The sequence below is a fragment of the Budorcas taxicolor genome, chromosome 23, assembly GCF_023091745.1.
Source record: "Budorcas taxicolor isolate Tak-1 chromosome 23, Takin1.1, whole genome shotgun sequence".
In the NCBI taxonomy this organism is placed as follows: domain Eukaryota; kingdom Metazoa; phylum Chordata; class Mammalia; order Artiodactyla; family Bovidae; genus Budorcas; species Budorcas taxicolor.
The window spans coordinates 49,391,435-49,416,010 of record NC_068932.1 but is presented as its reverse complement, the minus strand read 5'-3'; the positions used below and the strand labels follow the sequence as shown (position 1 = coordinate 49,416,010).

Genomic DNA, 24,576 nt, shown 5'->3' with positions numbered 1-24,576 from the left:
GCTGAGCCCCTTTCATGTCTCAGATCTGCCTGTTCGCCCCCGTACGGGTGGCCTCTCCGCAGAGGCCCCCGCTGGCCCAGCTCCAGGCCTGCTCCTGCAGGGCCACCCGCTCTGGCCCTCATAAGGCCAGGCAGGGCAGCTGGTGCTCGGGGTTCCCTGCGGTCAGAAGCCCTTGCCGTGAGGAAGCTGGACTCTGGTGGAGGTCACAGCAGAGTAGGTGGCACCGTGACTGTCCGAGAAGGCAAGTGCCCCCGGACACCCCGGCCCGTGGTCCAGACGGAGTTGCCCAGAAGGTGTTTGCTTCGCTTCCTGCCCACGGGAGGCTTGCTCTCACATCAGAGGTTGCTCGGAAGCCCAGGAGCTCCGTGCAGAATGAGGTCATAACCAGATATGCATTTCTGAGCATAAACCACCATGTCCCAGGAGGAAGAGGGGAGAGCCGTTTCCACCCTCTTTTCCCTAAATCTTCGCGTCTGTGGGACCCACAGTGCCTCACCTGACCTGCCCCGTGGGGCCGGGCCTGCTCAGTCCTCCCAGGTCAGCCCCTTCCCAGGAACAAAGGTGGGCGGAATGGGAAAGGGGGCAGAGCACAAAGGACACAGAGGTGCTGCCTTCTGGGGTCAGAGACTTCAGTCCTGTGGCTGTGGCCTAGGGCACACGGGTCCACCCTGCAGATAGGACTCAGCTCCTGGGACAGCGCACTTGGGGACAAGTGCCCGGAGGAGAGAGGGACCCGGGTGTGTCTTCCCGAGTGCGGGAGAGGGGGTGAGGCTCGGAGCCCTCCCCCGCTGGGCTGAGCTGGACGCTTGGAGGGAGAAGCGGAAACATCTTCCCCCTTGCAGAGCCGTGGACGCTGGGCTGTGCTTTGTGAAGGCTGTGGGGGGATCATTTTGTGCGCCAAGCCGGCAGTCCCCGTGTCCATTTGCTGAAACGGGACTTTGTGCTCTAGGGCTGCTGTCTAGATGTTTTGCACCAGACTTAACTAACTCTGGCACGCTAATTGTACCCTCTGGGATTTGGGGACAGTTAAAGAGGAGAGGGAACATGGCAGCCATCCAGAAATTATACATTGTGATTAAGCCAGAGGAATGTATACGTATTGCTTAAAATGTGCATAAACGATACATGAAATTAAATCTGCATCGTACAGCTGGCTTGGTCTGGTGGAGACCAGGCGTGACCAGTGGGCGGCTTTCTCCTGGGGGATCACGTTTGCTTACCTGCTGCCGGTTCTTTGCCTCAGGTCCGCGGGCGTCCCTGTGGCACAGAAAGTGGGCTCTTTGCATTCTGGACAGGAGCGTGTGCGTGTTAACTGTTGTCACGCCTCTGTCTCCAGGGTAATAATCCTCCATTAAGGCTCTAATTGGCTCCGCTCTCCCGTCACTGGAGAGGCTGGTGGTGGTGTCAGTGGGGGTTGGGGCTGCTCTCCACATGGCGGTCCAGACACTGGGTCTCTCCGAGAGGAGGGCGTGGTGTGACCATCTGTCCACACGGCTCTCGGTGCTGATGGAATCAGCGCATCCCAGGGGCAGCAAACCTACAGCAGAGACCCACCCGCATCTGGGGAGAGCCAAGTCAATTCCGGTCGATGCGAAGCTTCTTTCTTAACAGCCGGACTTGGAGCCCAGGAGCTCAGTGGGATGATGACCTGAGTCCGACTGGGCCTCCCGTCAGGGGGAACTTTTGGAGCCCACGTGTCTTTGCGTCTGAGTGTATCCACTTCTCGGGAAGGATACTTGCCCAGGTGTGCGGTCTGCCCTCAGCCAGCATCCGGGGAGGTGACGGCTGTCAGCAGCTACCAGGGCTGGAGGCTGAAACCCTTCCACTGTTCACCCACCAGGAGCACGGCTCAGGGCCCCGCACTCCACCAGGGGCTGCGACAGCATCACTCACCTGCTTCCAGCTGCTTCTTATTCCCCAGGCCCCCCACTTCACGTGTTAACCAGAACTTTCTCAGGCCAGGCAGAATCCCGGCTCCAGGACCCCAGGACACCTCCCAGAGCCAGTGGGGAGACTGGGTTTGGCCGAGGCTGGCCTCACACGGCCTTTTGGGTGCTGCAGGGGGCTACCTCTGCACACCCACTCTGTGCCCACGGGAACGTGAGCCCCTCTGGGCCTCTGTGATCGAGGCTGCTGGCCACTCGGTAATTCGGGCTGAAGTATTCTATCCCCTGGGGGTGGATGCACACGCCCCAGACTTTCCCACATGGGCAGATCCTCGCTGACCCGCTTTCTCAGTGAACTCATCACTCCCCGGGCCCTTCAGTCGCTGTAGCCGTGATGGTGCCGAGTTTGGTGGGACCAGGTCCCGTCTTTGAGAACCCCAAAGTGAGGTCTTTAGGGAGGACGTGAGGGTGCGCGTCCTGCACAGACACCGCCTGCCTCTCGCTGTCAGAAACGCTCCTGGGAGTGTGGATGCTGCTCCATCCTTCCTCCCCTTTCGGCTCTGTCCTGGGTCAGGGTCCCCAGACGGAGCACTTCGGACAGTGCTCCCAGTGCCCAGACATACTGAGGAGTGGTTTCAAGGGAAGGAGCAGAGGAAGGCGGGCGGGGGGCGGGGATGTGGTGGTTGGGGGAAGGGCTGGGCTACAAGGATGTGGTCTCAGCAGAAGACCAATCACCGTGGATTTGCCCCATGCCCTAGACCCCACTGGGCTGCTAGGGGAAGCTATCCCGGGGCAGGCAAGGTCTCCAGGTACAGCAGTGAGCCTCTGAGCGCAGCCCCCAGAGCCCAGGGCGGACTAGCTCAGGAGCCAGGGACGGTGTCCCTGCCCGTAAGGTGGATCCACACTGAAGGGCATCAGTGTGACCGTGCCTGGGGTCCTGGACCAAAGTGGAGAATTAACAGGAAAGGACAGAAGGTGGGACAGGAGTTGGAAGGGGCTTAAGAAATCATCTGGGACTAGGCCTGCGTCCACCAGTCTGCTTTGATAAACGAGAACGCTGAGTCCACAGCAGTGGGATCACTGCTTGGGGTGCTGAGGCACGCAGAGGCAGAGCCCTCCTGGAAGGCAGGGCTCCAGGCCCCTGGGCTCCTGAGTGCCCCCCCGAGTGCCCCCCCCAGTGACTCTGGAGGAAGGAACAGACCAGTCAGCCATGACGCTGAGGCCACTGGGGGTGGTGCTGAGATGCCCAGTCACTGGTGTGCTTGTGTGCACATGCACACGTGTATGTGCACGTGTGTGAATGCATGTGTGCACACATGTGTGTGCTGCATTTATGCACAAGTGTGTACTCATGTGTGTGCACACACGTGTATATGCTGTGTCAATGCATGTGTGTGCATGCATGTGTGTGCGTGCACAAGTGTGCATGCATGTGTGTGCGCACACAGGTGTGTATGCATGTGTGTGAATGAATGTATGCGCACACACAACTGTACATGCCGTGTCAATGCATGTGTGCGCATGCATGTGTCTTTATGCACAAGTGTGTATGCATGTGTGTGAATGAATGTGCACACACAAGTGTGTGTGTGCATGTGTGTGTGCACACAGGTGTGTATGCATGTGTGCATGCACACGTGTGGATGCATGTGTGTGCACACAAGTGTGTGTGCCTGTGTGTCGATGCATGTGTGTGCACACGTGTGCGTGTGCCTTTATGCACAAGTGTGTGTGCGTGTGTGAATGAATGTGCACACACACGTGTGTATGCATGTGTGTGAATGAATGTATGTGCACACACAAGTGTGTGCATGTGTGCGTGCACACACGTGTGCATGCATGTGTGCACACAAGTGTGTGTCGATACATGTGTGTGCACACGTGTGCATGTGCGTGTGCCTTTATGCACAAGTGTGTGTGCGTGTGTGAATGAATGTGCACACACACGTGTGTGTGCATGTGTGTGAATGAATGTATGTGCACACACACGTGTGTGTGCGTGTTTGTGTCGATGCATGTGTGTGTGTGCACATGTGCGAGTGTGTGTGTGTGCATGTGTGGGTGGAGGGGTGCTGGGCACAGGATGACTCTCGGCCGGAACAGCTGAACCTGTCAGGTGTATCTGCTCTCGAGGTTCATTGTACTGCAGGTGCCGTCAGGGGCCCCAGGGGCCACACAGCAGCTCCTAGATTTTTGAATAGATAGACAGGGATGCAGCAAGTCAAAGATACATCTAGACTTTCCCACTCAGGCCAAGTGCCGTCAAACAGTGAAAAGGTATCATCCTGACTGTCACAAACCAACTTACTTGCTGCCAGGAGCTTTGGTCTTGGAGATATTTTTCCAGCTGCAGCCTGGCCAAAGAAGGCTTTAGAAGCCTGTGTGTGGGCAGTGACCAGCCGCCTGTGTGCACCAGACAAGTCTGATGGATGCCCTCTGTGTGAGAGGGTGCCCAGGACTGGGCTTCACCCTCTGCCCTGCTGAGCGTCTGCTGGCTTCTTACTTCACATCGCCTGCATTCTGGTCTAGCTGAAGCTACAAGCAGCCTGCATCACACCAGGCAGACCTCCCCTCACCCCACCCTGTGGTGCTCAGATAACTCAGGTGGGCTACTCGTGGTGCTAAGAACACGTGCTGAGTGTTGCCAGGAGTGCAGCCCCCACACCCAGCAGGAGGCACTCCGTCACCCTCCAGAGCATCTGAGAGGGAAGGGGCTGTGCTCCCGGCAGGGTTTATGGTCCCTGCTGGCCCAGAATTCTGTGTGAGAACTCACGCAGTGGCAGAATTGTACATAATGTATAGAACAGCATAATTACCTGCAGCTTTATACACAGTAAAAGCTTCTTAAGCCAGACGACTTCTGCACCAGCAGGCAGGCAGCTTCCTCCAGGCGAGAGGTCACCTGTGCCCTGTCAGGGCCCGCTGGGGGCAGCAGGCAGACCCGTCCATCGGGCAGGTCCGTGTCCGGCTTGCCAGTCCCGCCCCTCGGGTCTAGCCCTTGTTGGCCTCTCATCCAGTCTCTGTAAAGGCGGACCCTCGTGTTTGCCTCAATTTTCCCACAGTGGTGGGCATGTTAGAATAACACAGATGTCCATCGCAGGCCCCACCTACACAGATGATGGAATGGAGGTCACTGAGGGTGAGGGCAGCTCTCAAGGTCACCTGAAGGTCAAGGGCATGCCTAGAGCTGGGGGGTGCATCCACCGAGAAGGCAGGTCATGGCTGTCTGCCCGGAAAACCAGGGCAGCAGGGGCCTAAACAGGCTGGGGGTCTAGGTTACTGCTGGCTGGATGCAGACCCTGGTGCTGGCACCCAGGGTGGGGAGGGGTCAAGGGTGAGGACTGCTGGTCGTCAACCTGTGGAAACTCACATCTCACAGCTCTGGAGGTCAGAATCCACCCCCACGGGGCTGAATCCAGGTGGGGAGGAGGGGGCTGATTCCCTCCCAAGGCTCAGGGGAGGCTCTGCTCTAGACTTTCCAGCTTCTAGAGACATCGGCATCCACAGCCCCTTCCTCCCACATCAAGGCCCGAGTGGCGCATCCCCTCATCTCTGCCTCCACCCACCCACCCCGTGTGTGTGTCTGTCTGTCTGTCTTCTGCTTCCATCCTCTCATCCCCTTCTCTGATTCTGACTCCCCAGCCTCCCTCTTCCCTTATGAGGACCCTTCTGATGACACTGAGCCTGCCTGGACAGTCCAGCCTACTCCTTCCATCTCAAGACAGGAACTTAATCACACCTGAAAGGTCCCTTTTGCCCTGTAAGGTAACATTCATAGGTTCTTGGGAGTAGGATGTAGACCTCTTTGGGGTCGTTATTTGGCTCCCACTCCCATGAACCTGGCCTGGCTGTGGAGTAGATCAGACAGACCACCTAAAGGTCATTTCCATGTAGGGATCTGGTCCGCACAGAGTTTCAGATCGTGAGGCTCAGCCCCTGAGCTGAGCCTTCTGTCTGGCCCATGGGAAGTGGTCGGCTGGTCTGAGCACAGAGGCTCAAGGGTGCGAGTGATTTTCTCTGTGGGAAGCAGACTGAGGTGTGCTGCCTGGATCCAGAGAGGGAGCAGGCAACCAGGTGTGTCTGATGGTGAGGCAGGAGCTGGTGGCCGGGAGGCCAGGCAGTGCCCAGAAGCTCCCCAATCCCTCAAGAAATCAATGACCAGGGGGTTTCAGTCGACGAGGACTAGTCCTGCCCATTCCTGCAGCTTCTGAGGAGCCTGGGGAGAGTGCTGGAGCTTCCCGGGCCCTCAGGTCACTGTAGGACGCTGAGGTCCCTGGAGGGGAGAGGCCTAACCCAAGAAGAATCTTCTGGAAGGGCCAGACCAGAGGCAGGACAGAGCTCATTTCTCTGCACCACCACGAGACGCACAGGATACAACCTGAGGCCGCTCGGGTGACCTCGACCGGCTGTGCTGCTGGGACGCGCGGAGGCCAGGTCTGAATTCCTGTGTGCGTTCCCACATTGCAGACTCACTCCGCGGAAAGGGAGCTCGTCCTTCCTTTGTTTTCCTTTTCTTCACTATTTCTCCTTTGCAATCTTTCCTTCTCTCTGAACCTTTCACAGAGATGAAGTCTTAAAATTGCGTATCATTCCTTCTGGAGATTTTAGTTTCCTCCATGTGAAAATGCAAAGCTAATTCTTTGCTCTTCTGAAAACAAAGCAAGACACCTCAGCGGGGCTGAGGTTGCTGATTCCAGCAGCCGGGTTGCTGGTTCTCAGCTGGACACGGATGAGCTGTGGCCTCCGTGTGGCTCCATGAACCCTGCTGCTCAGTCAATGTCCAATCAGGGAACTTTACCGGGAACCAAGGTCTGTGTTACCTGGTCCTTGGACCCAGGGCCAGAGTGGGAATCCAACTGAAAGGAGAGCTGGCCTTGGGGAAGAGCTCAGACCTCCTGGGACCCAGTTAAGCCTCGCACTTCTCTGAATTTTGCTGTCCTTACCAGTAAAAGGAAGGTCAGGTCGCTGTCTGCCTGTGAATCAAATGAGAGAATGTATGAGAAACATCTAAGAATGACCCTGAAAAGCTGGACATCATTATTATTATTCACACTTTGTAAAATATTACTTTTGTGCATGTGTGGATTTCAGCCCCAAAGGGCATTTTGGGGTTGGACGCATGCCTGCACTAACCTGTCTGTGAATGCAGGAAACGTAAGAGGCTCGGGTTTGATCCCTGGGTCAGGAAGCTCCCCTGGAGGAGGGCATGGCAACCCACTCCAGCATTCCTGCCAGGAGAATCCCACGGACAGAGGAGCCTGGCGGGCTACAGGCCATAGGACCGCAGAGAATCAGACACGACGGATCGACTTAGGACACACACTATGGTCTTTTGACGCATGCCTTTGAGGGAGACTGAGAGCGGGTTCTTGATTTGCACAGGTGTGTGGTCTGGACGGGCGATGACCGAGTTTTCTTCTTCAACCCGACGATGCAGTTGTCTGTCTGGGAGAAGCCGATGGACTTGAGGAACCGCGGGGACCTCAACAGGATCATCGAAGACCCTCCTCACAAGCGCAAGCTGGAGGCGACAGCAAGTAACTAAGACGGGTGGGCCCTGGGCACCCACCTATAGGAGAGTCTAGACTATACATCCCTGAGCGTGGGAGGAGAGCACAGTTCTCCCGGTTATGCTGGCAGTTGATTTTGAAGGTCTTGGGGTCCCTGTTTCAGAATTTAGTCATTGAGTTTTTATGGCGCTTTCTGCAGAATCTTTGATCCTTCCACGGGATTGGGTCTGGCTTTTCTTTGCGTCACGTAAAGTTACGAACCCAGAGAAGGTTATCCTTCAGCCACTGGGAGCTTCCTTTCCAGTTCAGATATTAGCCTGCATCTAACCTTTTCTCTTACTTTTAAAAAGTTGTTTTCTATTATCGAATTAATGGGTGTTGGTTAAGCATTCTAGAAAATGCAAAGCAGTCTCCCCATGTGAACTCATCCATGGTGATCACTTTGATGTGCTAGTTTTGTTGCTGGCCAAAATCTTGGCCTTCTCTTCCCATCGAAGCCAAATGAAAAATACAGAGAGTTTGGAGGAAATACAAACGTGGCTTTAATTCTCACCTGGCTGAGAGGGGAAGACAGCAGGCTCATGCCTCCAGAACTGCGTCCCCCCTCCACAGGGAATCCTGTTCAGTCTCTCAGCCGTGTCCAGCTCTCTGTGAGCCCATGGACTGCAGCGAGCCAGGCTTCCCTGTCTTTCACTATCTCCCGGAGTTTGCTCAAACTCACGTCCATTGAGTTGATGATGCCACCCACCTATCTCATCCTCTGTCACCTGCTTCTCCTGCTCTCAATCTTTCCCAGGATCAGTCTTTTCCAATGAATCAGCCCTGTGCATCCTGAGGAGTCTAGGGGCTTCTATAAGATGAGGGCTCACAGTCAGGAGTCAGTGATGACGAACAAAGCTGTTAGGGTCTTGATTACTTCCTCTTGTATTATCTCAGAGACAGTCACAGGCTGGTGCCAGCAACCCGGCAACCGTGCCTGTCAGTTCCGTGGCACTCCAGCCTTCTTTCTGACAAGTAACTGCACGGGGAAGGGTGTCGTGAGGGTAAACGCCAGATACAGAACGTGTTTAGCATGGAGTCAAAGGAAATAGGGGTGAAGTGTAGTTCCTGCAGAGTTAAGGGGCAGAAGAGCAAACTTAGTCATAGACATGCAGAGTTAGAAGCAGTTAGAGTAAAAAAAATAATAATAACTAGTGATGTTCAGGCTTACTCACTGTTCTCTTTATCTTCTTTATTCTCAGGAAAAGTGAAAGTCTTTAAGTCCTGTCTAACTATTTGCAACCCCATGGACTGTATGTAGCCTGTCAGGCTCCTCTGTCCATGAAATTCTCCAGGCCAGAATACTGGAGTAGGTGCCCATTCTCTTCTCCAGGGGACCTTCCCAACCCAGGATCGAGCCCAGGTCTCCCACATTGCAGCCGATTCTTTAGTCTGAGTCACAAGGGAAGTTAAAGAAAAAAACTCGTGCCCTTTTTTCCTTTTTTACTGCAACAGTTTGCTCTTTTTTCCCATCATTTGGTTTTTGCTCCAGATGTTATATGACTGCCCCTTGAGACTACATGTCATACCAGCCCTGGGATTTCTTTGGAAGGAATGATGCTGAGGCTGAAACTCCACTACTTTGGCCACCTCATGCGAAGAGTTGACTCATTGGAAAAGACTCTGATGCTGGGAGGGATTGGGGGCAGGAGGAGAAGGGGACAACTGAGGATGAGATGGCTGGATGGCATCACTGACTCGATGGACGCGAGTCTGAGTGAACTTAGGGAGTTGGTGATGGACAGGGAGACCTGGTGTGCTGTGATTCATGGGGTCGCAAAGAGTCGGACACGACTGAGCGACTGAACTGAACTGAACTGAACTGAACCTTCTCCATCACGCACCCATTCCAGAGCTTTGTAGGAAGTCCATCCACTCTTTGTTTGAAGGGTGCTTGAATTCACCTAAATTGCATGTGGAGAAGGGAAAAGATCCTTCCCAGCTGCAGCGGAATCCAATGCGTGGCAGAGAGACTGCTGTTCGGAAGCTGCCCCAGCAAATCCCTTTTTCCCGAGAGCCAGAGCAGAACACTTTCATGTCTTCAGAAAGGATCCGCCGATTAGGTCTTATTCATTTTTCATCAGCTGTGTTGGGAAAGGTGCACTCCCTGAGCATGTGGGTTGAAACAGTCTTGGCTTCACTGAGATCTTGAGATCAGGGTTTTCCCTGACTGACCCTCAGAGCTGGGCTGAAAGGCCAGGAAATGGAATCTCGACCCCTGGAGTGTTGGCTTTAGCTTTGGAGTGGTTTTTTAGTATTTTTGAGTCCGTCTCAAGTGACGCTAACACAGATAACAGAGGTCAGCCTTCACTTTTAGCTGGATCCCGAAGCATTTGAAAGGAGCTTTAGGAGAAAGTGACTTAAAAGCTTCCTCAGCATTTTGATCAGTGCTAAGGGACATGGGCAGATGGCTCCTGCGAAGCTGGCAGCAGTCTGCTAAGACGGAGCGATTGAGAACGAGAACACTGTCAACTGAAAAAGTACACCCCACCTACAAGTTGAGAGTTAAGTCTTATTCGGCAGAAACTTTTAGGACTTCAAGCCCAGGAGACAGCATCTCAAGTGACCTTGAGAGAACTGTTCTGAGCAAGCCAGGGGAGGAGCCAGGTTGCATAGACGTTTTACAGCAAAAAGGTCAGGTAGTCTGAACACCCAAAGATTATTGTTAGCTAAAGAAAACCAGATATCCCAAAGTAAGGAATTTAGTGCCTTTCCATGTGTGGGAAAGTGCAAGAGTGTGGGCTCGATGAAATTGTTCCTTCCCTATGCACCTCAGCTTGTCTGGGGCCAGAGCCCTGCGTTTTCACACCTTGAGTCCCCCCGGGGCTTACCATGGGCAGCGGCTATAGTCTGACGGCTGCTAGGTCCTGGGTGTTCTCCCTCCTGGGTGTCCTCAGGGCTCACCGGCTCACACTGGAGGGCTGTGGTCCCTGGTGACTGTGACGTCCTTGTTTACTGGTGTGTCAGGGAGTGTTCCGTTTCTCAGTACACTCCCCTCTCTTAAGATGATAAGCGCACCCCTCCAGAGCATCAGCTCGAGCCAGCTGATTCTGAGAAGGGAATGTTCTAGGTGGAGACCTCAGTCTGTAACACAAGCTGTTCTCAGGGACAGCGAGAACTGGGCTGTGATTTCGCTCCCTCCTTTGACTGAGGCATCCGTTTTCTGAAAAGATGCTTTGCGTGCTGAATGAAGGCTTGAACCAAAACCCCCCACACACAGACACCCGGCGTCCAGCGTCCTCACTCGGCGACAGGAGAGACCTCACCACCTGTGGGGCTAGTGTCCCGAGACCTGCCAACCCCTGGAGGACATTCAGGTGCAGATTGTCACGAAGATACTTATTTGCAAACAATATAGGCAGTCTCCTCGCTCCTTCCTGAAGCTTGCATTCTCAGAGATAATTGGGTGCTGTTTCTTTTTTTCCCCAAGGCCTGGCAGGGATGAGAAAGGATGGAACTCATTAGCAGTCTGGACACAGTTGGTCACCTGTTTTTCTGCTCTGGACCAAGTTGAGCTAGGGCTACGAGAGCAGAGAGGGGTGAGCAGGGTCCTCCCCGACCCCGAGTCCTCTGCCCTTTCCAGGCTTCTGAGGTGGAGAACAGTGTTAGAAGATTAACAAGCATGTTAGCAAAGTGAAAGGTTTATTTGAGCAAAAATCAATTTCGATCCCGAAACCCCAAACTGGAAGTGGTTGGAGCCTGGGAAGGCTGGCCGGGTGAAGGCACAGAGGCAGAGCGAGGGAATCAGCCGCTGGGCACCAGGAGGCCTACCTCCTGCCCAGCTGGCCCTCCTCAGCGTCCCCACTGACCGGTAACCCTGAGGCTTTTACTGGCTCAGATGTCTGTCCAACGGCCTCCTTGTATAATTAAGTACAACAAGGACCTGAATTATCTGGGTCATAGATCAGGGCTCCATTTCACTCTGCTGGCCTGAATCTCATTTTGCACTTAAAAGGTGGAGAATGGAGCCTTAAGTCTGACAAACACAACTGGAAATGCCCGATTCTTGCAGGCGCAACACGTCAAGGCGTTCTGTCTGCCACCATTGTGATGGTGGCCCCTGAACCACTCTATCCAGATAGATGTGTGATCATAAATTTACAAGCAGCTACAGAATGATCTTTAACCTTACTTACTCTTAATTAATAGAGGAAGAGCTGCCTTAAGCAGTCTTAAAGTCTTTGCATCTTAAAGACATGCAAATGACCTCAATTCTCAACTTCCGGTTGCAGAGCAGGAATTGACATTTAAATGGATAACCTCTAATTTCCTAAGATCTACTCACTGAAATTATTCTGTTTGTAGCAAAACAGGACAGGGAGTATTTCTGGAAGACTAATTAGTAATGAGCAGGCAGAGTTGCTGACCTCAGGCCACGAGCAAGGTGAGTTTTTCCCTGGCTGATCACCTGTCACGACTCATCTAATGTTCTGACCCTAATTATTGTAAGAATCACCTCTAGGGAAGATTGTTCTTGGTATAGAATTTTGTTTTTCACATTGTGTTGGACTATGAGTCGTTATAGATTTAAATATTAAAACCTGTTTCTTGTCTGAAATGGAGCCATTAAGCATTCCAATTGATATTCATTATTTTTCGAGAGGCAAGTAGAATTTGAAAAAATACTTCCCTGGTGGCTCAGCTGGTAAAGAATCCACCTGCAGTGTCGGAGACCTGGGTTCAATCCCTGGGTTGGGAAGATCCCCTGGAGAACGGAACAGCCACCTACTCCAGCATTCTGGCCTGGAGAATTCCATGGACTGTATAGTCCATAGGATCGCAAAGAGTCAGACACGACTGAGCAACTTTCACTTTCACACTTTCACTTTCTGCCACATTTAACTGCAGTAGGTTTGGAGGGGTGTGTGTGTGGGGGTGTGTTTTGTGTGCATACTAGGAATATCAGCGTGGAAGGAGGAGTTAATATTGTCAGGCAACTATGGGAAAAGGGTGCAGAACTGCCAGAAGGGCTAAGCCCTTCAACAGATAGGAAAAGGCCACCTTTTCTCCATTCTGTTTTCCTTGCTGAGAGGTTTAGCTGAAGGCCTGAATTATTTCCTAATCATCCCACAGTGCATCCAGGCTTTACAGCTCTAGCAGACAGGCTGTTAGTTGGGAGTAATGCCTGCTGAACTGTGAAGTGAGAAGCGACAGCCTTCACCCCATGTCCACTCCATGTCCTGATGTCCGGGGCTGCCGCACGCTCTTCCTCGGTGAGGATGCCCCACTCGCGTTTGTTTTCCCACCAGCTTCAGCATTTCTCAAATCTCTTAGAGGCTCAGTTCTGCCACCTGTGTTTACCTGCAGCACCAAAGACCTCTCTTCAGGGCAGTGGGTAGTGGAGGCTGAAGTGAAATGAAAAGTCATGAGATGCGTTTTATTCGGGGACCTCACTGAGGACTGTAGCCAGGGAGAGAGGCTCTCAGGTCACTCTGAGGAGCTGCTCCAAAAGGTGTTGACTTAAAAAAGATTTTTAAAAAAAGCGCAATGTGAGAGTTGTGAGTCAAGTTTTATTTGGGGTGAAATGAAGACTGCAGCCTGGGAGACAGCATCTTGGATAGCTAGCTCTGAGAGACAGCTCCAAAGAGTCAGGGGGCAGGTCAGTATATATGCGATTTTGGTGAAGGGGGAGTCCATACAATCAGGCACAGATTTTTGCAGAAGATTTCTACTAGTCTCATGAGGGTTACTGCTAGTCACGAGGGGCAGTCATCACCAAGACAGATTTTAGTGCTTATATAGCTATGAGGAGGTACAAGAACTGGGCTCATAAAATCAGCTCCTGAAAATATCTAGCTACCCGAACACCTGTCCAGCCAGTTTCTCCAGAGCACAGAGGGCCTTGCTCCTGCTCTCCACCCTGAGCTCCTTCCAGGGGGTGTTGAAGGTCGGCAGCTGCAGCAGCGCCTGATGCAAGCCTTGTAGAGGTGGACGGCAGGTGCCAGTTTGTGGGTGACCGAGGTAAGGGAGGAGGTGGTGGTGGTTTAGTCGCTAAGTCGTGTCCACTCTTGCAACCCCAGGGACTAGCCAACCAGGCTCCTCTGTCCACGGGATTCTTCAGGCAAGAATACTGGAGTGGGCTGCCATTTCCTTCTCCAGAGATAAGGGAGGAGCCAGGATATACAGGGGTTTTTGCTGAGAAAAAAAAATTTTTTTTAATTGAACCCAAAAGACTATAGCTAATCACAAAACCAGACATCTCAAGTAAACGATTGGAGTGCTTGTCTGTGTGCGGGAAGGTGCAAGAGTCGGACTCAGTGACATCACTCCTGAGGCGCGCACCTTCTCTGTCTAGGTGCAATGCCCACTTTTCTCTGTCCTGAAGTCCCCCCAAGGCTCAGCGTCAGGGCTGCGACTGATGGCTTGCTAGCAGGCAACGTTCTTTGTGTACTGGAATGGCAGGTGACCTCTTTTGGTCCACAGTAGAAATTTTCCTGCCTTCTGGCCCCTGCTGCTTCATCACCTGCCCCATTCAGGATGGGGATCTGGTTCCTTCTGCCGGGGGTTTGGTGCAGTCTGGTAGGATGTACCAGGGGGTGATCAGATAAAACACCTGTGAGTCTGTCCTCTAGGGTGGGGAGGCAGACAAGGCGGAGGATGATCTCCCAGCCTCTCTCCCCTGCCTTCTGTCTCCCGCGGGTACCTCCCAGAGGCTAAGGAGGACAGGGTGCTGCTGTGGGCTGGGCCTGGGGGTCTGCCTAGGCAGGAGGGGGAGGTGCCCTGGGGGGAAAGGGACCTCGTGGTTCCTCCATGCCTGCCACCGCCCCAGGAGCTGGGCGCCGTCCGTATCGGCCCCCTGTTGCAGTTGTAACAGATGATCGCAAGTTTAGTAACTTAAACCAACACCAACTTGCTGCTTTCCAGTCCCGGAGGTCAGAAGCCCAACTGAAGTCTCCCTGGTGGGTCTGAGCCGCTTCTTTCTGGGAGCTCGAGGGCAGAACTCACTTCCTGTGTCTTCCGGTCCAAGAGGCATCTGGTTTCTGGGGCCCCAGGGCTGGTTAGGAGCCTTCACCACTGCCATGCAACCTAAGACATTCACAGTGGCTCAGCTGGTAAAGAAGCCGCCTGCAATGCGGGAGACCTGGGTTCGAGTCCTGGGTCGGGAAGACCCGCTGGAGAAGGGAAAGGCTACCTACTCCAGTATTCTTGAGCTTCCCTTGTGACTCAGCTGGTAAAGAATCCACCTGCTATGTGGGAGACCTGGGTTTGATCCCTGGATTGGGAAGATCCCCTGGAGAAGGGAAAGGCTACCCACTCCAGTATTCGGGCCTGGAGGATTCCATGGACTGTATAGTCCACGGGGTCACAAAGAGTCGGACATGACTGAGCGACTTTCACTTTCACTTTCTTTTCCAGGGTTTGGGTGTGGACCTCTTTGGAGGCCATTGGTCTGCAATTCTCTGTCTTTATACCTATTTTGACAGTAGAGGGATTTAAAGAAAGCAGATCAATTGGCCAGCTCAAGGTCACACTCCTATCGAGTGGGGGACCAGGGATTTGTACCTTGGAGGCTCTGGCTTCAGATCCAAGGAGGGCCAGCCTGGCCAGACATCTTATGAGCATTAGATTAAAAGGGGCTCTGGAAAGCATTTTGCTTCCTGCTTGACACAGAAAGGCTGGGTGCGAGAAGCCAGGCACTTCCGCCCTGCTTTGTCCTGACCCATGGTAGACTTGGCAGGATGTCACTTGGCTTCAATTGCTCTGTAAACGTTTCAGCCGTTTATATTCAAGGCAGATGTACACCGATGATGACTTTCATTTCACCAAGAAGGGCATGAAACCATGCCTGTGAGTAAAGACAGCTGTGACCTGTGAAAGGGTCGCTTCCCCTAGCACTGTTTGCCCAGGAACAATGCATCGCTCTCCATGCCACAGGGGGCCAGGTGGCTGGCCGGTGCTTGGCCAGACCCAGGACCACTGACAACGCAGATGCTGGTTATTCCCGAGTCAAGGATGAGCATCACCGTTCGTCCACAAGGACTCTAGCGGGTGAGAGTGGCTCTCCTCACGCAGGTCACCTGGCCCCTCTTTGGGAGGAACCCCAGCCATCACCTGCCCCGTGTTCCATCCACCCCTTGACACCAGCTGGCAGGCCTGCCTGTGCCTCCTCTGCACAAAGAATGAACCAGGCTTCTTGTTTTGTTAACGCCATTATCAGACTGGCACCCACTCTGATCAGTCCTTGTAACAGGACCCAGCGTAAAGCAGGTAAGTGTAGACAGGTCATCCCTGCAGAGAATCCCTCACAGACAAAATTCACCAGGTACCCTGTGATGCAAAGATGGGCACAATAAAGGGCAGGAATGGAATGGACCCTGGTGGGTCTGAGCTGCTTCTTTCTGGGAGCTCTAGGACAGAACTACAGAAGCAGAAGACATTAAGAAGAGGTGGCAAGAGCACACAGGAGAACTGTACAAAATAGATCTTCACGACCCAGATAACCACGATGGTGTGATCACTCACCTAGAGCCAGACATCCTGGAATGTGAAGTCAAGTAGGCCTTAGGAAACATCACTATGAACAAAGCTAGTGGAGGTGATGGAATTCCAGTTGAGCTATTTCAAATTCTGAAAGATGATGCTGTGAAAGTGCTTCACTCAATATGCCAACAAATTTGGAAAACTCAGTAGTGGCTAAAAGACTGGAAAAGGTCAGTTTTCATTCCAATCCCAAAGAAAGGCAATGCCAAAGAATGCTCAAACTACTGCACAATTGCACTCATTTCACACGCTAGCAAAGTAATGCTCAAAATTCTCTAAGTCAGACTTCAACAGTATGTGAACTGTGAACATCCAGATGTTCAAGATGGATTTAGAAAAGGCAGAGAAACCAGAATTCAAATTGCCAACATCTGTTCGATCATTGCAAAAGCAAGAGGGTTCCAGAAAAACATCTATTTCTGCTTTATTGACTGTGCCAAAGCCTTTAACTGTATGGATCACAATAAACTGTGGAAAATTCTTCAAGAGATGGAAATACCAGACCACCTGACATGCCTCCTGAGAAATCTGTGTGCAGTTCAGGAAGCAACAGTTAGAACTGGACATGGAAAAACAGACTGGTTCCAAATAAGAAAAGGAGTACATTAAGGCTGTATATTGTCACCCTGCTTATTTAACTTCTATGCAGAGTACATCATGAGAAATGCTGGACTAGACGAAGCACAAGCTGGAATCAAGATTGCCGGGAGAAATATCAATAACCTCAGATATGCAGATGACACCACCCTCATGGCAGAAAGTGAAGAACCAAAGAGCCTCTTGATGAAAGTGAAGGAGGAGAGTGAAAAAGTTGGCTTAAAGCTCAACATTCAGAAAACTAAGACCATGGCATTCGGTCCCATTACTTCATGGCAAATAGATGGAGAAATAGTGGAAACAGTGACAGACTTTATTTTTGCGGGCTCCAAAATCACTGCAGATTGTGACTGCAGCCATGAAATTAAAAGATGCTTGTTCCTTGTAAGAAAAGTTATGACCAACCTAAACAGCTTATTAAAAAGCAGAGATATTACTTTGCCAAGAAAGGTCCATCTAGTCAAAGCTACGGCTTTTCCAGTAGTCATGTATGGATGTGAGAGGTGGACTATAAAGAAAGCTGAGCACCGAAGAATTGATGTTTCTGGACTGTGGTGTTGGAGAAGACTCTTGAAAGTCCCTTGGACTGCAAAGAGATCCAACCAGTCAATCTTAAAGGAAATCAACTGCCGGGGTCCAGCCCTGGTGGATCCAGGGTGATTTGAAGGGGAGACGGATAGGCGAGGAAAACATGTATTTAGAGATATAAGATTAGATTAGGAAGAAATAGGATAGTAGGAAATTTAGGTGGAGAAAAAGAGGCTGAATAACTTGGTTTACAGGGAAAACCAATAAAACCTCGAGACAAGAGGTTTGCACCATCTACATTAGGCCACCGGCGCCCACTTGAATATCGAAGGGTGCCCCGCCTTAGGCTCTCTTTCGCGTGGGTCTTAGCAGCCAGGGCAAGTAAGTAGACGTGGTGAGCCTCCCCGCTTCAGATGGGAATTCAGCCAAAAAAGGGGAGAAAAGAATGACATGGGGAAGCCCAGCGTCGGTGCAAGACTCCAAAAACTATTTTTCAAAATCAGCTTATATACCCCAAGTTGTACATAAAGAAATAGCGGAACATGCAGAGTTATGCAGGGGCAGCAGTCCTGACCCTCAGTGAGACAAACCAGGCTTTCTTTTTGCGTACCCTCCCGTATACAAAAGGTCTCAGGTGGTTTACATCATGTTCTGGCCAAGAGGCCTGTTAACATTTTTATGGCTCTCTTCCTGGATAATTGTCCAGAAAACTCCTTTTCCCTAGAAGTGTTTTTTCTTTACTCTGCATCACCCTCAAAGTACTAAATAAAGTTACATTCCTGCAGAACAAAGGTGCAGCGGGTTATAACAGAGAAGGTACTGAACTCAAAGATCTGACGTTGCCAATGCCAGGGCTACTGCCTGTTCTTCTATCCAACCATCTCTACAAATAAAAGATGTGAAAATCTGGCAGCAAGTATTGGCTCAACAAATGAAACCTTTAATCAGTCCTGTTCTAATGGTTTGGACTCCTCGGAAGCCCCAACATTCCTAGGATGTTCTAAGCTTCCCGTGCCTCCTGCGGTCAGGAGGCCTCAAACAATCACACCCGCAGCTGTACGAGTCCTGCAGGCAGGTGAGAAGGCCATCAGAGGGGTTTTTGGATCGAAACACTCGTATTATGCCCAGGAGATTTATTATCTAAAAGCTCTAATTTTTTCCAGACAACGGTGGTGGGGGGACAGCCCCCTGTAAATGACAGAAGAGTAGGTGGAAAGCGTAACACAGAAAGCAGGCAGACTCTGGTCTTGGGGGGTGGATGCTCAGGAAATTCCAGGGGGAACCCCTGAAGCCAAACACGTCCTTGCGTTTTGTCAGGCTTCCTTCCGCATGACCTTGTCACGGGTGGGATTCCTCACGCCGGCCCCCGGCAATCAACCCTCAATATTCATTGGAAGGACTGATGCTGAAGCTGAAGTTGCAACACTTTGTCTACCTGATGTGAAGAACTGACTCATTTGAAAAGACCCTGATGCTGGGAAAGATTGAGGGCAGGAGGAGAAGGGGACGGCAGAGGATGAGATGGTTGGATGGCATCACTGACTCAATGGACATGAGTTTGAGTAAACTCTGGGAGTTGGTGATGGACAGGGAGGCCTGGAGTGCTGCAGTCCATGGGGTTGCAAAGAGTCGGACACGCTAAGTGACTGAACTGAGCTGAACTGTGATGCGAAGGAAGGTTCCAGAGCCTGGTGTGCAGGCCCCACGGGGATCCGTAATGTTCTGTCATGATGCTTTGTAAGCCATCGCCTTCAGTTTGCTGTATGGGCACGGTCAAGGCTTGCTGAGGTTTCTAGATGCCCCGAATCAGTGCAGATAAAGGGTTATGTCCTGTCTCTGCCTTCAAGGCCCAGGACGCAGAAGAGATCGGAATGGCACTTCTCAAAGCAGTTTTGCCTCAGAAACCAGTGCTTCACACTTCCCTGCTCACCTGGCCCTGGATGAGGGCAGCTGTTGTAAAGGAATGGGAGACGTGTTTCTCACAGGCTGAGAGGACCTCTGACTACCTGCTTCAACTATCCCGTACACGTACACCTTTTCAAAACTGGATGTATCCTTCCTTGCCCGTCAACTGCACAAAACAATGTATTGTGAAGATAGGTAATGTTTGTGGGGATGCATGTTTTTAATAGAATGGCTGAGGGGTTGACCTACTCCACTTTCTGCTTCTCATCACTATGGGTATCTTTTTGGCAACCCCTGGTATTCTGAGGGCATCCCAGTTTGCAGCAGTGGTAAAGAAATCTGCCTGTAATGCAAGAGATCCTGGTTCACTCCCTGGGTCGAGAAGATCCCTGAAGGAGGGCAAGGCAACCCACTCCAGTACTCTTGCCCAGAGAACCCCATGGACAGAGGAGCCTGGTGGGCTACAGCCCATGGGGTCGCAGAGTCAGACACGACTAAAGCAACTGAGCGCATGTGCACACACGTGTTCTGAGCCCTTCCCTTCGCACCCGTGCCCACCTTGACTAGACTCCGGCATCCCCACCAGGCCTTTCCAGCGGGTGGACTTCCGGGTCACTGGTTTTTCATGCACACACAGAATACTGATGAGAATACCTTCGTACACATATCTTTATCTTAGGAGCATTTGTGAGTACTTCCACTGCATAAATTCATATTACTGGAGTTACCAGTGCGAAAGATGCATGCATTTCACATTGTGACAGGTATTGTTAAATCTTCCTCCAAAAAGATGGACGAGTTCACACGCCCGCGAACAGATTCTGCTACTCCCGTGAGCACTGTAGCTCATCCAGCCTTAAGCTTTTAAAGCCATTGATCGTGTCCACTGGCATTTCCGTAATCATGAGAGAAATCCAACCTTCTGACTGGCTGATTGGCCGTTTGTTTTGCTGTGCATTCTTATGGAGTGCGTGTCGCCTTTGTCATTGAGTCATGTGACTGGGGGGCCACAGACGGATGTGTGGGGAGAGAGCGCGGGGGAGAAGGAGCCAGCCCCTCCCCTCCTGTTAGCTTTGCTCTCGCGAAGGTCTTTCTCTAGACCCCTGGTTCTCAACAGGGCCGGGGGATGGGGCGCTCTGTCCCCTGGGGGGAGTTTGGGTGGTTTCTGGAGACTTGTGGTTGTCAGTACTGGCAGGGACACCAGGCATCCGGGGGTGGAGACCAGGGATGCCACTCAGCATCCTGCGGTGCACAGGACTCCCTGTCATCCAGCCCATGTGTCCCTGGTGCCAGGGCTTGGGGGGTCCTGCTTTGGGCTCAGGCTCCCACCAGGGGAGTCTCCTGGGTCCCCTGACTGTGTTATGCTGGGTAGGTCAGGGTCTGGCGTGGACAGGCCATTGGCAGGAAGAGGCCGCCAGAACCCAGAGGCTGGGTGGACTGGGCTCGCTGGGCACCTCTAGGGCGTGACCCACGTCTCTTCTCGTCTTGCTTCAGCCCCGCGCCAGGCACTGAGAGCCAGCTGGAGAATAGATGGGGCCGGAGCTGGAGGCATTATTGGGATTGCAGTCAGTGCGCATGGAGAACTGTCGGGTTTTATGAGAAGAAAAGGAGTGGAGGGCTTCTCCGCCAAGGATATTCATATTTCCCCCGTAAACGTCACATTCATTACGAGCTCGTTACAGAGCCTCCTCAGGAAGGACGTGGGTTTAAGCCTCGAGGTGGGGGTGGTGGCCCAGCCCTGCCCCTGGGCCCACTGGGGATGAGCTTCTGAGAAAGCCACTTCCTGGGATGACAGATGCAGAATGAAAATCAGGCGAGCAGGCAGTTGTGATGCCAGGGAGCATCTGGGCATCGTTCAGCCTGTCAGGACCGAAATAATAACGCTCTGGAACCATCTTTATACTCATTTTTTCTCTTTCCTTTCAGAGACAAATATGAAACACCCAAGCACCTTTTTACTTTTTCATTCCGAAAGCTCATCAAACATTTACAGGGCCAGCCTCTTCAAGGTGTAACGAGGGGACCTGACTTCAAAATCAATCTGGCTCTTAGAAGGTAGACACATAGACAGCAGCGGTCCGCAGGCTGTGTGCAGAGAACGCAGGTCCTCCACTGCAGGAGTCAGAGGGGGAGCCTGGGTCTGCGGTTCAAACCCAGGGATGCGGAGGCAGCTTAGACAGAAGGGCCGGTGCAGGCCCGCATCCTGCGAGGGGTGGGGTCAGGTGGTCACACCCCCTCACCCACCCTTCTGGAGGGTCTGACAGCCTCTCCATGGCCAGCAGCTAGAGATGACTTTTCCGTTCACAAAAGCAGCACCGATTTCTCTCCTGCTGAAGTATGGAAGGAGTGCGCCCACTAGTAGTTATAGGATGGAGGCCAGCTTTAAGGGAAACCCCCTAGTATAGTTATTATAGTTACAGGACTGAGGTCTGGCTTTAAGGGAAACCCCCTAGCATAGTTATTATAGTTACACGACGGAGGTCCAGCTTTAGGAGAAACCTGCTAGCATAGCTATGGGACTGAGGTCCATCTTTAACGGAAATCTGTTTTCCTAATTTCAAGCTGAGCCTGCTGGAAGTGGTGCTTCCCGGTAGCTTGCTAAAGCCATGAGCTCTGTATTGACCGTATGAACCTGATTTTCTTTCAGCCGAGCCCAGCGATGGATCGAGCTCTGAAGATGGCAGGGAAGACCCAGATGTGAAAACCAAGAGGAATCGGTAGGTGACCACGTCCTTCCCTGTGTGTCTTTCCTTGAGAAAGAAAAGGATCATTTTGACTCTGTTGACTGAGTCAGGAATGGGTCCAACCCCAAACAGAGGGTGGGGGATCCCAGCCACTCTGGGGTCCCTGGGTCTACACTGGACGGCGCCTCACTCCGCGGCCTCCCTGGGCCCATGCTCATCCCTGGCCTTGCTTCTGGGGCCCTGAGAAGTGGACAGAGCAATCTAGGTGCTGTGTGGGGCCGTGTGCTGGGTGAGGGGTGGGCCAGGGGTCCTGCAGCTCTGGGTCAGAGGTCCGGCTCTGTGGCTTGCCGGCTTCGAGACTTTGGGCAAAGTAACGCCACCAGGTCTCCATTCAGTAACTCCATTCAGGCTGATTCTCAAATCAGACGTGTCATCAGTGAAGCGGTTGATGCCTGGGTGAGGACGGATGACTTGCAGTGGCGCCCGGAGAACACGTTCTCCACCCAAGTTTGCTTGTTACTACCTGCTGCAGGCACAGCACAGAAGGGAGGAGGTCGGCCTCCCCTCAAGCCGGGGGTGGCTGTTCCCCCTTTGGCCCTCCTGGAAAGCCAGTCCATGGCCCTTCCTTACTCACTTCCAGGCAAAGGGGTAAAATTCCAGGTCTGTGAGTCCGAGTTCCTGGAAGGGCAGGTGGATGAAAGGCACGGGGCAGGGAGGATGATGGGGGTCGAAAGGGACCTGCAAGACCACTAACTGAGCAGACGTGGTGCCGATGGCCCTGCGGAATGGTCCGCATCCTGTCCAGTGGCACGTCCAGTGCTGTTCCGGGGGTTCAAGCACCCGCTCCCGCTGGGGACACCCCAGGCCAGCGGCAAGAATCCCAGAGCAGCTGCCAGGGTGTTTGCACTGTGTGTCTTCTCCTTTAAAATGTGCCCTAGTTGAGGTAAGACTTTTGCAGCAACATGCGTGCACAGCAATGAAGGGAGATGCGATGTCAACCCGGAGGCGATGCCTGTTCTCAGCTCTCTGTCCTTGCCCTGCGGTTTCCTGGGGAAGGACGGTGGGAGAGGGGGGCAGAGAGGACACCCCTGTTGGGGAGGAGGGCTGGCAGCCTGGGGTCAGAGCTAGACGCTGATGGCAGCCTGGGTAGCCACAAACCTACGCAACTGGGGCTTCCCTGGGAGCTCAGCGGAAAGAAGCTGCCTGTCAGAGATAGATGCGGGTTCAATCCCTGGGTCAGGAAGATCCCCTGGAGAAGGAAGTGGCAGCCTGCCCCAGTCTTCTTCCCTGGAGAACCCTCTGGGCAGAGGAGCCTGGGGGGGTTACAGTCCATGGGGTCGTAGAGCTGGACACGACGGGCTGGCTAAATAACAAAGGGCCTTGCAATATCTGTGGCCTTTTCCCACTAGCACCCCTCATAAAATGATTCTGCTGACCGAATGCAGGTTTAGGGTCACTCTAACTGATGCCAAGCAGACGCCACAGAAGTTTCTGAGAGCAGTCCAGGGCAGGGTAAGCAGTGTCCTACCCCTGTCCGGGGGGCAGCCCGGGTGGGAGGCAGGGCCTCCTTCTCCAGCTGACGGCGGAGATCGGGGGCTGCAGCTTGGCCGGACTCTCTGCGGCGCTGGGGCAGGGTTGACCCCAGCGTCCCCACAGGCCTCTGTGTTCTCGCACTCCTAGGCCTTGTCCTTACACAGTCACTTTAGGGGTGACAGAGGCCGCGGAGGATGGACTCCGAGCGCCTTCGCTGGCTCCGGGGCAGGAATCAAGCTGTGATCGCTTTATTGCTGTGCTCAGACCCTGCGGCAGCTGCGTCTGTCTCTGCGATCTTGAATAAATGTGTATAATTTTAAAAACAAGACAAGCTTCCTGAGGCACAAGAGAAACAGCAATCTAGCCATTACGGGATGTTTTTAAACGTTTGCAGGAGGGAGGGCTCACTGAGCCCCAGGGGACCGGGCAGTCCGCCCACATTGCCCAGGCCCCAGATTCTGCACACTTGGCTTTCAAGTAGCGTCAAAGCGTTCATCTCAGTTTTCATCTTCTCAGTGACTTCTTCCATGGCTGAGCGCTGACTCTGACCATCACAGGTATCTTCGTGGAGTTTTGGCCACCGTGAGTCTCCAAGCCTGCTGGGCCCACAGGTTCTGTGTGTGAGGGCAGCGCCCAGACACCCAGCTCCCTCGGCAATTCAGGGCTCACACCCCAGGTCACTCTGCTCTGTTCTGCCTCTGAGATTCGGGAGGAAAAGGCTTCAGTGGATGTTTGGAGCTGGACTCAGGATCTGGATGTTCTGAGAGTTCTGATCCTTCACTTCTGGGCCGCTTTACATAAACTGCGCTCACTCTGGGGGAAGTCTCGCCCTTGTGGGGCTTTTCCCGAGGCTCCCTCCCCACCGGTCCTGCTCCCTGGCTCAGAGATCTTGTCACCCTGCGGGCTGACACCGGCATCATCTTAGCCTCTTTGTCCCTTTGGGGAAGGTCATTGCCAGTATGCCCAAGGACTCCTCAAGCGTCTATCTGCTTTTGTGCATTTTTATTTAGGAGATGCTAGCCTAACTAGTAAGAAGCGAGGCTCCAGAGAACGTGCTGGGATCAGTCCATTTGACCTTCCCTTTGTGTGTGTGATGTAATTGCTCTCATCTAAGAGCACGTAAGTGCTCCTGCCGAGTGCGGCTCCACCTGCCACATCCTGCCATCCAAAGTAGAGGCAGGTCCTGCCACATCCTGCCATCCAAAGTAGAGGCAGGTCCTGCCACATCCTGCCATCCAAAGTAGAGGCAGGTCCTGCCACATCCTGCCATCCAAAGTAGAGGCAGGTTTCGAACACTGCTGCTTGCTCCCTGCATTCTTTGTACGTCCTGGCCTCGTTCATATACATTTTGGACATTCTTATGCAAATAGGATTAAATCCGCTGTGTCTATAATTCAGATCCAAATGATACTT

At 52.8% G+C, this 24,576-nt stretch overlaps 1 protein-coding gene across 1 annotated transcript in view; it reads left to right on the top strand.

The window, feature by feature from the left end:
* TCERG1L (transcription elongation regulator 1 like) overlaps positions 1-24,576 on the top strand; it is a 199,961-nt gene that overhangs the window by 139,737 nt on the left and 35,648 nt on the right. Inside the window, exons 7-8 of the mRNA XM_052661172.1 lie at positions 7,269-7,423; positions 21,594-21,663. Coding sequence (XP_052517132.1) covers positions 7,269-7,423; positions 21,594-21,663 — 225 coding nt within the window. The remainder of the gene's footprint in view (positions 1-7,268; positions 7,424-21,593; positions 21,664-24,576) is intronic.